The sequence below is a fragment of the Danio aesculapii genome, chromosome 21 (assembly GCF_903798145.1).
Source record: "Danio aesculapii chromosome 21, fDanAes4.1, whole genome shotgun sequence".
Lineage (NCBI taxonomy): Eukaryota > Metazoa > Chordata > Actinopteri > Cypriniformes > Danionidae > Danio > Danio aesculapii.
In genome coordinates, this window is record NC_079455.1 from 33,330,179 (window position 1) to 33,342,377 (window position 12,199).

At 36.1% G+C, this 12,199-nt stretch overlaps 1 protein-coding gene across 1 annotated transcript; it reads right to left on the bottom strand.

Moving 5' to 3' along the window:
- Window positions 1-1,726: 1,726 nt before the first annotated feature.
- aqp7 (aquaporin 7) lies at window positions 1,727-11,325 on the bottom strand. The gene is made up of 6 exons (XM_056446513.1): window positions 11,087-11,325; window positions 7,555-7,681; window positions 6,979-7,116; window positions 6,766-6,884; window positions 2,733-2,950; window positions 1,727-1,955 (listed from the first exon to the last, which is right to left on the bottom strand). The coding sequence occupies exons 1-6, from the start codon at window positions 11,201-11,203 to the stop codon at window positions 1,763-1,765; spliced, it is 912 nt and encodes a 303-aa protein (XP_056302488.1). The 5' UTR covers window positions 11,204-11,325; the 3' UTR covers window positions 1,727-1,762.
- Between the last annotated feature and the right edge of the window lie 874 nt (window positions 11,326-12,199).

A 12,199-nucleotide genomic window follows, 5' to 3' on the forward strand; every position in this document is an offset into this window, starting at 1 on the left:
TCCACAAAGTAGTTTTTTTTTTTTTTTTTTTTTTGTCATTATCACAAATTTTTACAACAAACTAGCATGTTTTAATACATTCATAACCACGTTCTTGTTTTACAGTCATGCTTAAAAGAAAAACGCTAAAATAAAAAAGGCAAAATTTCGTCATCTATAATCCCTAATAATAACTCCTGTACAGCAGTCCCACAACATTCTGACACTCAATGACACTGGAATACCCTGTCAGAAAACTCTAGTGGCAGGAAATGACCTTTTTACAGTGTCTGTAATTTGTTGTTTTACTCCATAGAACTCCATATAAAAGTCAGAAACTTTATTTGCACAGGCTTTAAATCTAAAGGTTTAATGGTGTCAACTGATGATCGAAATTAAAAATGAAAAGTTCTATCTCTTCCCAACAGGGAAAAACACAGACAACCAAGAACACATGATTATTTGGTGTCATGGCTTTGCAATCAAAAAATGTTGTTATAATGGAAGTCAATGGGGCAAAAACAGCGCCGAACATAACAAAATGGTAGTCCATTTAAACAATTCAGAAGGGTTCAAATATATATTTCAAACCAGCTACAGAATCTCAAATGTTTTGTTGCTAAGGCTCTGATTACATTTTTTAATTCAGTTTGCATCAGTGATTATGCATGAAATAATATTGTCTTTCACCACTCTAAGCTTCTTTTCGGCTGTTTCAGAGGACGCCGTTCCAAACACTAGCAGAAAAGAAACAGAAGCTGGAGGAAAGACTGGTGGACATCACTGGAAAGACACGATGTGTGATAGGATGTTGTGTTTAAGTCTATCTGGCATTTCTGCTTTCAGATGCAGCACAGGCACACAGTTGTCAAATGACGAGTTTGTTCAGCTCCTCTGCTGAAAATCCACCCGTCTGTAAAGATTAACTATAGAGTATTTCAATGTGGTGATGTCATTGGCCCATGAACATTTCCTGCTTGTCAAACTATTTCATAACCATAGAAGAAATGATAAAACACCTGCCATAGGATTATTTATCAATACGTGGAGCTTTTTGGATTCTTGGAAGCTATGCAAATTAAAAATCTAATACAGGAACTACATTAACACCGTTATTATTGTTTACATCTCTCAAAATGGTCTATACACTAAAAAAAAATGCTGGGTCCCATACAATTCCTTCAAGTTGTCCTAACACAAATTGGTTAACTTTTTTTTAATTGTTATGTTTAATCCACCTAGATTTGTAAAAACGATTAAGTTATCCCCCAAAAAACATAAGGATTATGTTGGTTTAACTCATTAAATAAGCAGTTTGAACAAGCAGCAAGAGTAATTTTTTTGAGTGTAGGTTATTCTGGTGGGAAGGCAGGACTTCCTTCTCTAGGCCGAGTGTATTGCACTTTTCCCTATTCATGTTGACCACCTTTGTGTTTCTATAGTCTTTTTCTATATCAGGGGTGCCTAAACTCAATCCTGGAGGGCCGGTGTCCTGCAAAGTTTGGTTCCAACTCCAAACAAACAGACACACCTGAACCAGTTAATCAAGCTCTTTCTAGGTATGCTAGAAACTTCCAGGCAGGTGTGTTAAAGAAAGCTGAAGCTAAACTATGCAGGACACCAGCCCAGTTTAGACACCCCTGTTCTACATCCTCCACTGAGAAATGCACAATTCGACAACATGTTTTATAGCCTCTGAATATCCCAGCTTTTCCCAGTGGAAATTTCACTTTACTTGATTGCTTCCTCCACCATTTATTTGGTTTGTACCTGGGAACGGGTCTCACACGGGTATCTCTATACTGCCGTTCTTGCACTTGTCCAGAGGAATGCATTCAGGATCTTCTGCTGGCCGTGTTGTAATGCTCTTAAGATCAGGATGGTGTAGTTCTACTAGTGCTTTGTAGATTAAAGCCCCTAAAACTCCACCAATAAAAGGAGCAACCAAGGGTACCCACCACCAGCCATTGCCTGCCCTGTGAAGTTGAAACGACACTTCAGTTATATTTCATCTCATTATGTCATACTGTACTTGACATTATTAAAAACATTATCTTTAACAAATGTGTGAGTAAATAAATTTACTTGTGTGTGTGTGTGTGTGTGTATATATATATATATATATATATATATATTTATAAAATAAATAATAACAGTAATTTATTATTTCACATTTTTGGTTTTACATTTAGTCATTTAGCAGACACTTCTGTCCAAAGCAATTTACAATTGAAGAGAAATTCAGCAATTTAACAATAATTAAAATTTAATAATTGTAAATAATTATTACTATCATTATTGGTATTTAGGTTTTTTAAAACATGTCAAAATAATTTAAAATAATTATGTAAAATGGTTTTATTTGATATTCATTCATTCATTCATTCATTCATTCATTTTCTTTTCGGCTCAGTCCCTTTATCAATCCGGAGTCGCCACAGCGGAATGAACCGCCAATTTAACCAGCATATGTTTTACACAACGGATGCCTTTCCAGCTGCAACCCACCTCTGGGAAACATCCATACACTTCGAACAATTTAGCTTACCCAATTCACCTATACCGCATGTCTTTGGACTGTGGGGGAAACCGGAGCACCCAGAGGACACCCACACGAATGCAGGGAGAACACGCACACTCCACACAGAAATGCCAACTGAACAAGCCGAGGCTCGAACCAGCGACCTTCTTGCTGTGAGGCGACAGCACTACCTACTGTGCCACTGCGTCACCCCTATTGGATATTTATTCACCTGAAAACCTCTGTGCCCCATCCTGCCATGAGTGTGAAGAGCCGTGGCCCTAGGTCCCGTGTGGGATTGATGGCGTAGCCGCTGTTGCTCCCCATAGAGACGCCGATGAGCATCACCAGAAGCCCCACACCGACAGCTTCACTTCCAGACACCAGCGGCTGGTTCTTTTGGTCTGACAGAGCCATCAGACACAACAACAGCAGGCCTGTGCCTGCAACCTGTCACAAACATTACCTTAGATTGTAAAACTCCTCTTCCTTGGCATGGGCAAGACTTGTTTATCATCTGTACTGAAAGCTTTCACATGCTTGATTCGGTATTCATGAAACAAATACTGTGTTCTTTTAACCCCTTTGTGTTAAATGTTTTTTTTTTAATTTTGAGTTTTAAATATTACAAATTTAATGAAAATACAAATTCTAAAATCACAAGAGATTTTATAATATCTCCCTTTAAAGTTGGGTATGGCTGAACAATATTCATAAGAGTGTAAAAGCACTTGCCTAACCAAGTTTTAGGAACAACAAATGATAACTTGACTTCTAGTTGATCATTTGGTATCAGAAGTGGCTTATATGAAAGGCAAAGGCCTCTAGTTAGGACAGTAAGGTCTGACTTTGCTTAGACAAAAGTCTTGTCACTTAACAGAAATAATGTACAGTATAGAGAAAAAGAATTAATATTGTGTATGACTCCCATGAGCTTGGAGGACTACATCCATACATCTCTGCAATGACTCAAATAACTTATTAATAAAGTCATCTGGAATGACAAAGAAAGCGTTCTTGCAGGACGAGTCCATCAAGATTCTCTGGATTCATCTTTGGTGTCTCCTCCCTCTTACCCCAGACATACTCAATGTTCATATCTGGTGACTGGGCTGGCCAATCCTGGAGCACCTTGACCTTTGATGTGGATGCTGAAGAATTTGCCCTCTCCTGTGGTTTGTAATGTAATGGCAGCACAAATGTCTTGATACCTCAGGCTGTTGATGTTGCCATCCACTCTGCAGATCTCTCGCACGCCCCCATACTGAATGTAACCCCAAACCATGATTTTTCTTCACCAAACTTGACTGATTTCTAGGTGAGAATCTTGGGTTCATGTGGGCTCCAATAGGTCTTCTGCAGTATGTGTTGATTGGGGTGGTTCAACAGATAATTCATCTGAAAAAAAAATCAACCTTCTGCCACTTCCAAATGATCAACAAGAAGTCAAGTTATTATTTGTTGCTTTTACAACTGGGATTGACGACAAATTTTTGTCAGGTAGTGTACAGATTATTAGCAAAATAGAACTATAAATTTTTTGTATAAATTATTGCCTTAATCCACATGACTTTGCATAAAGCACTAAAAGTTAGCCATATCATTTTTTTTTTTTTACTGTTTTTTTTTTTTTTACTTTTTAAAATACAGTTACCAAATGGCAGACTGGACTATTGGGCTTATCAGAATCAGTTTGATCCCCAAAATAAAATGTGACCTTAGTTTTTTTTTTATACCAAGAATGATCTTTTAGTTTACGCTTGAATGCATAAACTTCCCAAGACATTTTATAGTACGTTTTGTCCAATCGCCACTACACTGTAAAACCTAAAGTTAAGGTAACTCAAACTGTTTGAAACCGATTGCAACAAACAATTTAAAGTTCAAAAGCTAATCTAAATGAGTACTGTAAACTTAATCCATTTGAGTAAAAGAAGCAATAGGAGCACAGTAAATACCAATCAATGAAGAGAACTCAAACCAACTGAGTGCTGTAAAACCCAATAAGTTAAGGCAACTCAAACCGTTTGAGGAAACCGATTACATTTAAGTTTAAAAAAACTAATCAATAGGAGTACTGTGAACTTAATCCATTTAAGTTGAAGTAATGAGGTATTTAATTAACTCATTACCTTCAACACGGAGTTCAAAACTCCTTTCAGTCAATTTTGAGTTAACTACATCTCATTTGATAAAGTTGACTGGTGAGTTTTTCAGTGTAGAAGCTTAGCTTTTTTAAAACTCAGTTTCATCTTTCATATGCTGTTCATTTTATAAGGAATTAAAAGAAAAATAACACTTTATGATTTGTCACAATGCGACAGATTGAAATAAAACCACTTTGAAAATTATTTCAGCAAGGAATCGAAGAAAAATAAAATCTAATAAAATTCAGAAATTATTGTGAAAACGAAGTGAATCCTACAGTTTATGTTTGCATTCAACTTTTGAGTTGATATTCGGTTTCATTTTCAACTGTTTATTTCTCATATATTATCATCATCATCATCAGCTCGCACTTATACAGAGATACAAAGAGGAAGACTATAAAGGAGGATGCAACCTGTCGTCCAACAGGTTCAGTCATGGGCCAAGGACTAAGTGGAATGGCATGAGGGCATATTTTGAGTGTACAAACTGTGACATGTTTTCGATATTTATAATTGTTGAAATGATTCTATGCTGATGAATGACGTGATTACTAGCTTGTTTGTTTTTTTTTTGCTTTGTTTTTTTGCAGAGCAAAAGTGATGTAAAATATTTGAATATTCATGAGTAATAAACCTTGGATTTACGTAAATAAATAAATATATATATATATACACACACACATACATACATACATACATACAAATAAATAAACAAACAAAAAACACATGATATAGATATAAAAACCCACCCCATAATAATAGTAGGTAATGTACCAATGAGTATACAAATTCATCCATTCATTTTCCATTGGCTTAGTTCCTTATATATATATATATATATATATATATATATATATATATATAAATAAAAAGGGGTCGACACAGCAGAATGAACCACCAACTATTCCAGCATATGTTTTACGCAGCAGATGCCCTTTTAGCTGCAACCCAGTACTGGGAAACACCCATAAACTTGCATTCACACACACACTATGACCAATTTAGTTCATCCAATTCACCTATAGCGCACATCTTTGGATTGTGGAGGAAACCAGAAACCCACGCCAACACAGGGAGAACATGCAAACTCCACACAGAAATGCCAACTGCCCAGCCGGGACTCGAACCAGCAATCTTTTTGCTTAACACACTGTTTGTTGTTCTCATGACATTTTTTTAATGTGACAAATTGACTCTGCAGAACAACTTGTGCTCGGTCTCAAAGATTCTTTTGGTGATGGAATATACACAATTGCCATTCCAGTACCTGAAACACCTCAGGCTAGAACTTCAAAAAAACTGACGCCCAATTACAAAAACCTTTTTCTATTTTAAAATTACATTGAGTAAGAAACAAGCAGTGAAAATTAATCCCTCTGTGGATCCACTTCAGTAGTTGGTTGATCTCTATAATTTGATTTTAAAAAAATTAAGAAAAACAACAGGACATTAACTTTAGATTGTATTCACTTAGGAGTACCACCGGGATATTTCACATTTACATCAATGAAATTCAGTGTAACAGGGATGATGTCAGACAAAAGAAGATATTTTGGGAAATACCGGTAACCCAATTAGCTCCTTTCACACATGCAGACTTTTCCAGAATCTGGTATCATGTGTGAACAGGCCCTTTTTGAAAATAACGGTAAATTCGTTCCGGCAATTGTCCTGAAAGAGAAGTTGTAATTTTACTAGTAATTTGCCAGAATGCTGCACTGTGTGAACGCAGAAGGAAAATTGCCGGAGAGAGCGCGTTCAGACTGACTAAAAACATTACGTTAAACTTAACGCATTTATATTTGCAAGTATAACTAACATTTTAATACATTAATCAGGTTTAAACTAAAGCAACTAAAAATATTTGTTGTGTTTTTGTCATTCAATTTTTTTACAGCTTAGTCATTATTTGTAGCCTAGCCTGGCTTCCTTATAGTTGATGTTTTAATGAATTTATTTACAGACAGCGCTACAGTATATTTAGTAACAGATTTTTTTTTTAAAAAAGGAAAAAGAAAAGTGAATGTATATTTATTTTCCCTCCTGCTGTGCTGAAAAAAAAAACATAAATGACCAAACCACTATTTCAGAGCATTTATACTCATTCAGAAATACCTGGTCAAAGAATCCGGTGTAGACTGAGATATAGGGTGCTGGATATGTAGCGAAAATCCCAGCTGTTGCTTTGGGTCCGGTCACAGTCAAATTACCCCCACAGTAATGATTTATGGCATCTATAAAAAGCAGGACAAATGCTAGCATAGAAACCTTGTGGCAATTGATTTGACCTACTCCAACACTAAAAACAACTTATTAGTATTTACTCACCATAATAAAGGGAAAAAATGGTCCCGGCGGCAAGGAAAGATCCTAGAAACTGAGCAAAAATATAAAGCGGCAGCATCTTCCAGCGCAGTCGGCCAAACACACACATTGTGAACGAAACAGCTCCATTCATATGAGCTCCTGTATTGAGTAGAGTCCACTTAAAACAAGTCATTTCATTCGGCGGCCATCTTTGAAATATTTCTCTAGCATCTCCTATCTCTTTAAATGCAGTAAGCTCTCCAACACCATCCGTAAAGCTTACAAATAAACTTCGTATTTTAGTACACAAGTTAAATCTAATGACAACAGTGTTTAAATAGCATTAAAAAGCTTATTTTTTTTCAGTCATGAGTGCGAATTGGTGTATGCTGCTTGTTTATATAACAGCCAGAGTTTCAAAATGGCAGCCGCAGTGGTGTGATGACTTTATTAATGAATGATTGGCTTTTATAAATTAAGAAGGTGGAGTATCTTTATCATCTTGAGTGTTATGCTTTCTCCAATTGAAGTCTTTAGTAAAACATATCGTATTAGCATTGAAAACAGCACTGAGCTAATCAATCTAGAGAGTCTCACCTGACACTTTTCCACCAACATGTACACCCATAGCCACTGCCAGCCCAAAGCCTATATTAATGCTGAGATATTCACCAAAATAACCATCTCCTGTGACCACTTGTGCTACAGTGCCAAGGCCAAACACCTGGAAAACAAAAATGGACTGTCAGAGAATTTAAATAATGATAGAATATCATAAATATCTTGTTATTTATAAATATCTTGTTTTATATATACACACATACACACACACACACAGTATTTAATAAAAGGCATGTAATTTAATTATACTTTAATATTAGTCCCTTACACCCATACAAGGGTGGCACAGTGGGTGGCACAGTGGGTGGCACAATCACCTCACAGCAAGAAGGTCACTGGTTCGAGCCTCGGCTGGGTCAGTTGGCATTTCTGTGTGGAGTTTGCATGTACCCCCCATGATCGCGTGTGGTGCTCCGGTTTCCCCCACAGTCCAAAGACATGCGGTACAGGTGAATTGGGTAGGCTAAATTGTCCGTAGTATATGTGTGTAAATGAGTTGTTTCCCAGTGGATGTTTCCCAGTGATGGGTTGCAGCTGGTAGGGCATCCGCTGCGTAAAACATATGCTGGATAAGTTGGTGGTTCGATCCGCTGTGGCGACCCCCAGATTAATAAAGGGACTAAGCTGAAAAGAAAATGAATGAATTTCCTGAGAAACTGTCTGTAAATTGCAGTGAAAATATAATGTGAACAGGCCCTTTTTAAAAATAAAAATGTATTTAACTGCGGAAATGTTTAAAGCAATTTACCGGTATTGCTGTATGAAGGGGATTACTGATGGAAAAGAAAATTGAATTATGACAAAAAATCATAATAACAAATGTTTTTAGGTTTCTTTAACTAATTTTAATCCGTTGATCAGGTTCCAACTAAACATTTTTAGTTATACGAAGTTTAACTTCAGATTTGCGCATCGATGCTGCGCATCGTTGGATTTGCCCTTCAATATTTGGACTCTCAGTAGTGATTATAAACCACACTGAACTGAACTCAACTGAACTGAACTTAAACACTACAAACTGAACTACACTGTTCCTATTTACTGTGACCTTTTATGTGAAGCTGCTTTGACACAATCTACATTGTATAAGCGCTATACAAATAAAGGTGAATTGAATTGAATTGAATTTTCAGTCAGTTTGACTGATGTTGAGTTGAGATGACTAAAAAAGACTAAAATAAAACTAAAAAAATTTAGGCAGCAAGATTTTTTACAGGGCAGTTATTAAAGAAAAACCTACCCTGGTACATCAGAAAATAAATGATAGATATATATGAAATGTTGGTTTTAGTGTTAGCTCAACACAATCTCACGGCAATTCGTAACTTTTTGATTTAGTGGCTAATTCGTATGAATTCGTACGATCTTATTCGTAAGATTTAGTACGATTTGCTCATCCCCCAATGACGGTTGGGTTTAGGGGTGGGGTTAGGTGCCACGCCTCCTTTTTAAAATCGTACAATTTCGTACGAATGAACTCGTACGAATTAGCCACTAAACTGATAAAACATAAAATACTTACATTTTCTCATGAGATCAGGCTGGTTAGCTATACTTGTACTGATTTCAATAAGGCAGAAACCATTTTTGTACCTAACTAACCCATTTTTTAAAAAAATTTTTTAAGTATTTTAATACTGTTGCATGTAGTAGAATGTTTTCATATAAATACACACTGCATAAATACACTGCCATACAGTACATCACACACATCATTAATATGTAAAGGATGTGTGTGTGTACTGTATACTATAAAAATTCAGCAGCGAAGTTGGCAGAAAATACTGTAAAATAACCAGCACAATAAATTACAGTAATTTACCTTAATTATTTTTTCTTCCCATAAAAAACACTTTCTTTTTTTTGCTAATATTTTACTCAAGATTTTCTGCATTTTCTTGAGCTTTCAATATCAAGTAGTCGGCAGTTGTGTAAAGTAACAAATTACAGATACTCAAATTACTGTAATTGAGTGGTTTTTCTCAGGAATTGTAATTTATTAAGTAGTTTTCAAAACATGAAAATACTTTTACTTTCCCTTGATTACATTTTTACTGATGTATCGGTACTTTTACTCCACTATTCATAATTTTTATGGACAGAATTTCTATGCACAGCCTTAGGCTGGAGGGGGTCCGGTTCGGGGACCACAGGATTTCATCTCTGTTATTCGCAGATGTTGTTGTTCTGTTGGCTTAATCGAACATGGACCTTAAGCATGCACTGGGGCAGTTTACTCTGAAGTGTGATGGCTGGGATGAGAGTCAGCACCTCCAAGTCTAAGGCCATGGTGCTCCACCGGAAAAAGGTGGTTTGCCATCTCCAGGTTTGAGGAAAGTCCTTACCCCAGGTGGAGGAGTTCAAGTATTGCTGGAGGGATTATGTCTCTCGGCTGGCCTGGGAATGCCTCAGGATCCCCCAGAGGAGCTGGAGGAAGTGTCTGGGGAGAGGGAATTCTGGGGTTCTCTCCTAAGACTGCTGCCCCCGCGACCCGGCCCCGAAAAGCGGATGAATAAATCAACGAATGAATAACAAAAAAACACTGCTGGTTTTATTTAAATTATAGCAAGAAAAAAAGTGGTGTAAATTAAATTGCAGAGACCCAAATTACTGTAATTGACTAGTTTTTCTCAGGAATTGTCATTTAAGTCGTTTTTAAAAGGTGTACTTTTACTTTCCCTTGAGTACATTTAAAATCAGTCCTGTGACTCTATCCAATCAAATCACAAATAAAAAAAATAATAAGATAATATCATATATAAAATGTAAAAATCCCATCATACTGAACAAATTCAAGACATTGCGCTGTTAAAAAACGGATCAAACTGTTTGGAAGCATTAAACGTGTCCAAGACGATGTCTAAAATCTTGAGACTGTTGAGACTGCATGTCACTGTTGAGAATATGATGGATGTTTGTTTACTGTATGATGACTGAAATCACCAAATGGCCTTAAACAACAACTAAATGCACTACAGAATGTTACGTTTTCACACAAATTGCAAGTAAACATATCAACCTTCCACAGCGTAATACTCACTACTCTGGAGCACTTTTAAAAGGGCTACTTTTTACTCATACTTTGGTACGTTTAGAGGTACGTTTACTCTACATGCGCTACATTTTTGTGCTAGGAATGGTATTTTTACTTGAGTATAAGATTTCAGTACTCTTTCCACCACTGGTACTCAAACTTGCCAATATAGAATTTGACAGAGTCACAGTGACAATAATGGAAAGAGTATGTCAAGCAAATCTTTCTAAAAATAGCACTTATAGCACATGGTCTGACCCGTTCAGTCTTATACTCCAAGCTTTGGCCATATTATACACATCAAAACAATGACAAGCACACAGTCATCAACTGAAAACACTATGAATGAATGAACACCGACAATAGATCAAATCATCAGTAAAACACTCATTCAGTTCAAACCAACAATGCATTGAAAGTGAATTAGCCTCTATTAAACAACAGTCAACTCCTACAAAAGAAACAAGCTCTTACCATCATGATGAATGTGCAGAGGCTTTCTGCCAGCACCACTCGAAAGTATTCATTCTTGATCTTCAACATGGATCCAACATTTGGAGCCATGCGGCCTTGAATGCTGCCATCTTCCATTATGCTGACATCCTGTTTCACTTCCTTTTCTGCAGTAGGCTCTTCTCTCCCAGCTTGATCATTCAGACTCTTTGAATGGTTGCACTGGTGTGAATTGAACTATTGTGTTTTGTCAGCCATGTCTATTTATATGAAGACTTTGCACCTCCCCTTTAAGAACATGTGCCCCTGAGTAACGTGATTTTCAGAGGCAACAGGAAACACACTGCTGTATCACGAGTTGGTCAAACTTTCAAATGCTCCATCGGTATCCATTACAGATTAGATAAGCACTATATCATATGTATGTGAACTTGACATGTCTGATCAGTATACATTCATTAATATTCGCTTGCAGTTTAAGTCAAACTTTGATTTTACACATGCAGCGTTTCAATAAAACATTTAGTTGTGGATTTTATCAATAAACAATCAAATAATTAAATAAGTAATTAATAAGGCATGTACTGTTCTTTGTACTATGTACGTTCCCACAAAGCATATACAACTGCTGTTTGCGCTTGTTGAAAAGATAGCTTATCTCTTACTGATTTGTATTGAGGAATGGAGGACTAGTGGTGAAAAATAAACACACACACACACACACAGTTGAAGAATTATTAAACCTGTTTAACAGAGAGATTTTTTTCCACACATTTCTAAACATAATAGTTTTAATAACTCATTTCTAATAACTGATTTATTTTATCTTTGTCATGATGACAGTAAATAATATTTGACTAGATATTTTTCAAGATACACCTTAAAGTGACATTTAAAGGCTTAACTAGGTTAATTAGGTTAACTAGGCAAGTTAGGGTAATTAGGCAAGTTATTGTATAACGATGGTTTGTTCTGTACACTATTGAAAAAAAAAATAGCTTAAAGGGGCTAATAATAATGACCTTAAAATAGTTTAAAAAAAATAAAAACTGCTTTTATTCTAGCCGAAATAAAACCAATAAGACTTTCTTCAGAAGAAAAAACATTATCAGACATACTGTGAAAATTTCCTTG

Bases quoted from the DNA above. Each gene is read 5' to 3' on its own strand.
- aqp7 (XM_056446513.1), bottom strand. From the start codon at position 11,203: ATGGAAGATGGCAGCATTCAAGGCCGCATGGCTCCAAATGTTGGATCC. The intron at 7,682-11,086 runs GTAAGAGCTTGT...TTTGTTTTCCAG, and splicing joins TCTGCACATTCATCATGATG to GTGTTTGGCCTTGGCACTGT. The intron at 6,885-6,978 runs GTGAGTAAATAC...TGCTTTTTATAG, and splicing joins CATTTTTTCCCTTTATTATG to ATGCCATAAATCATTACTGT.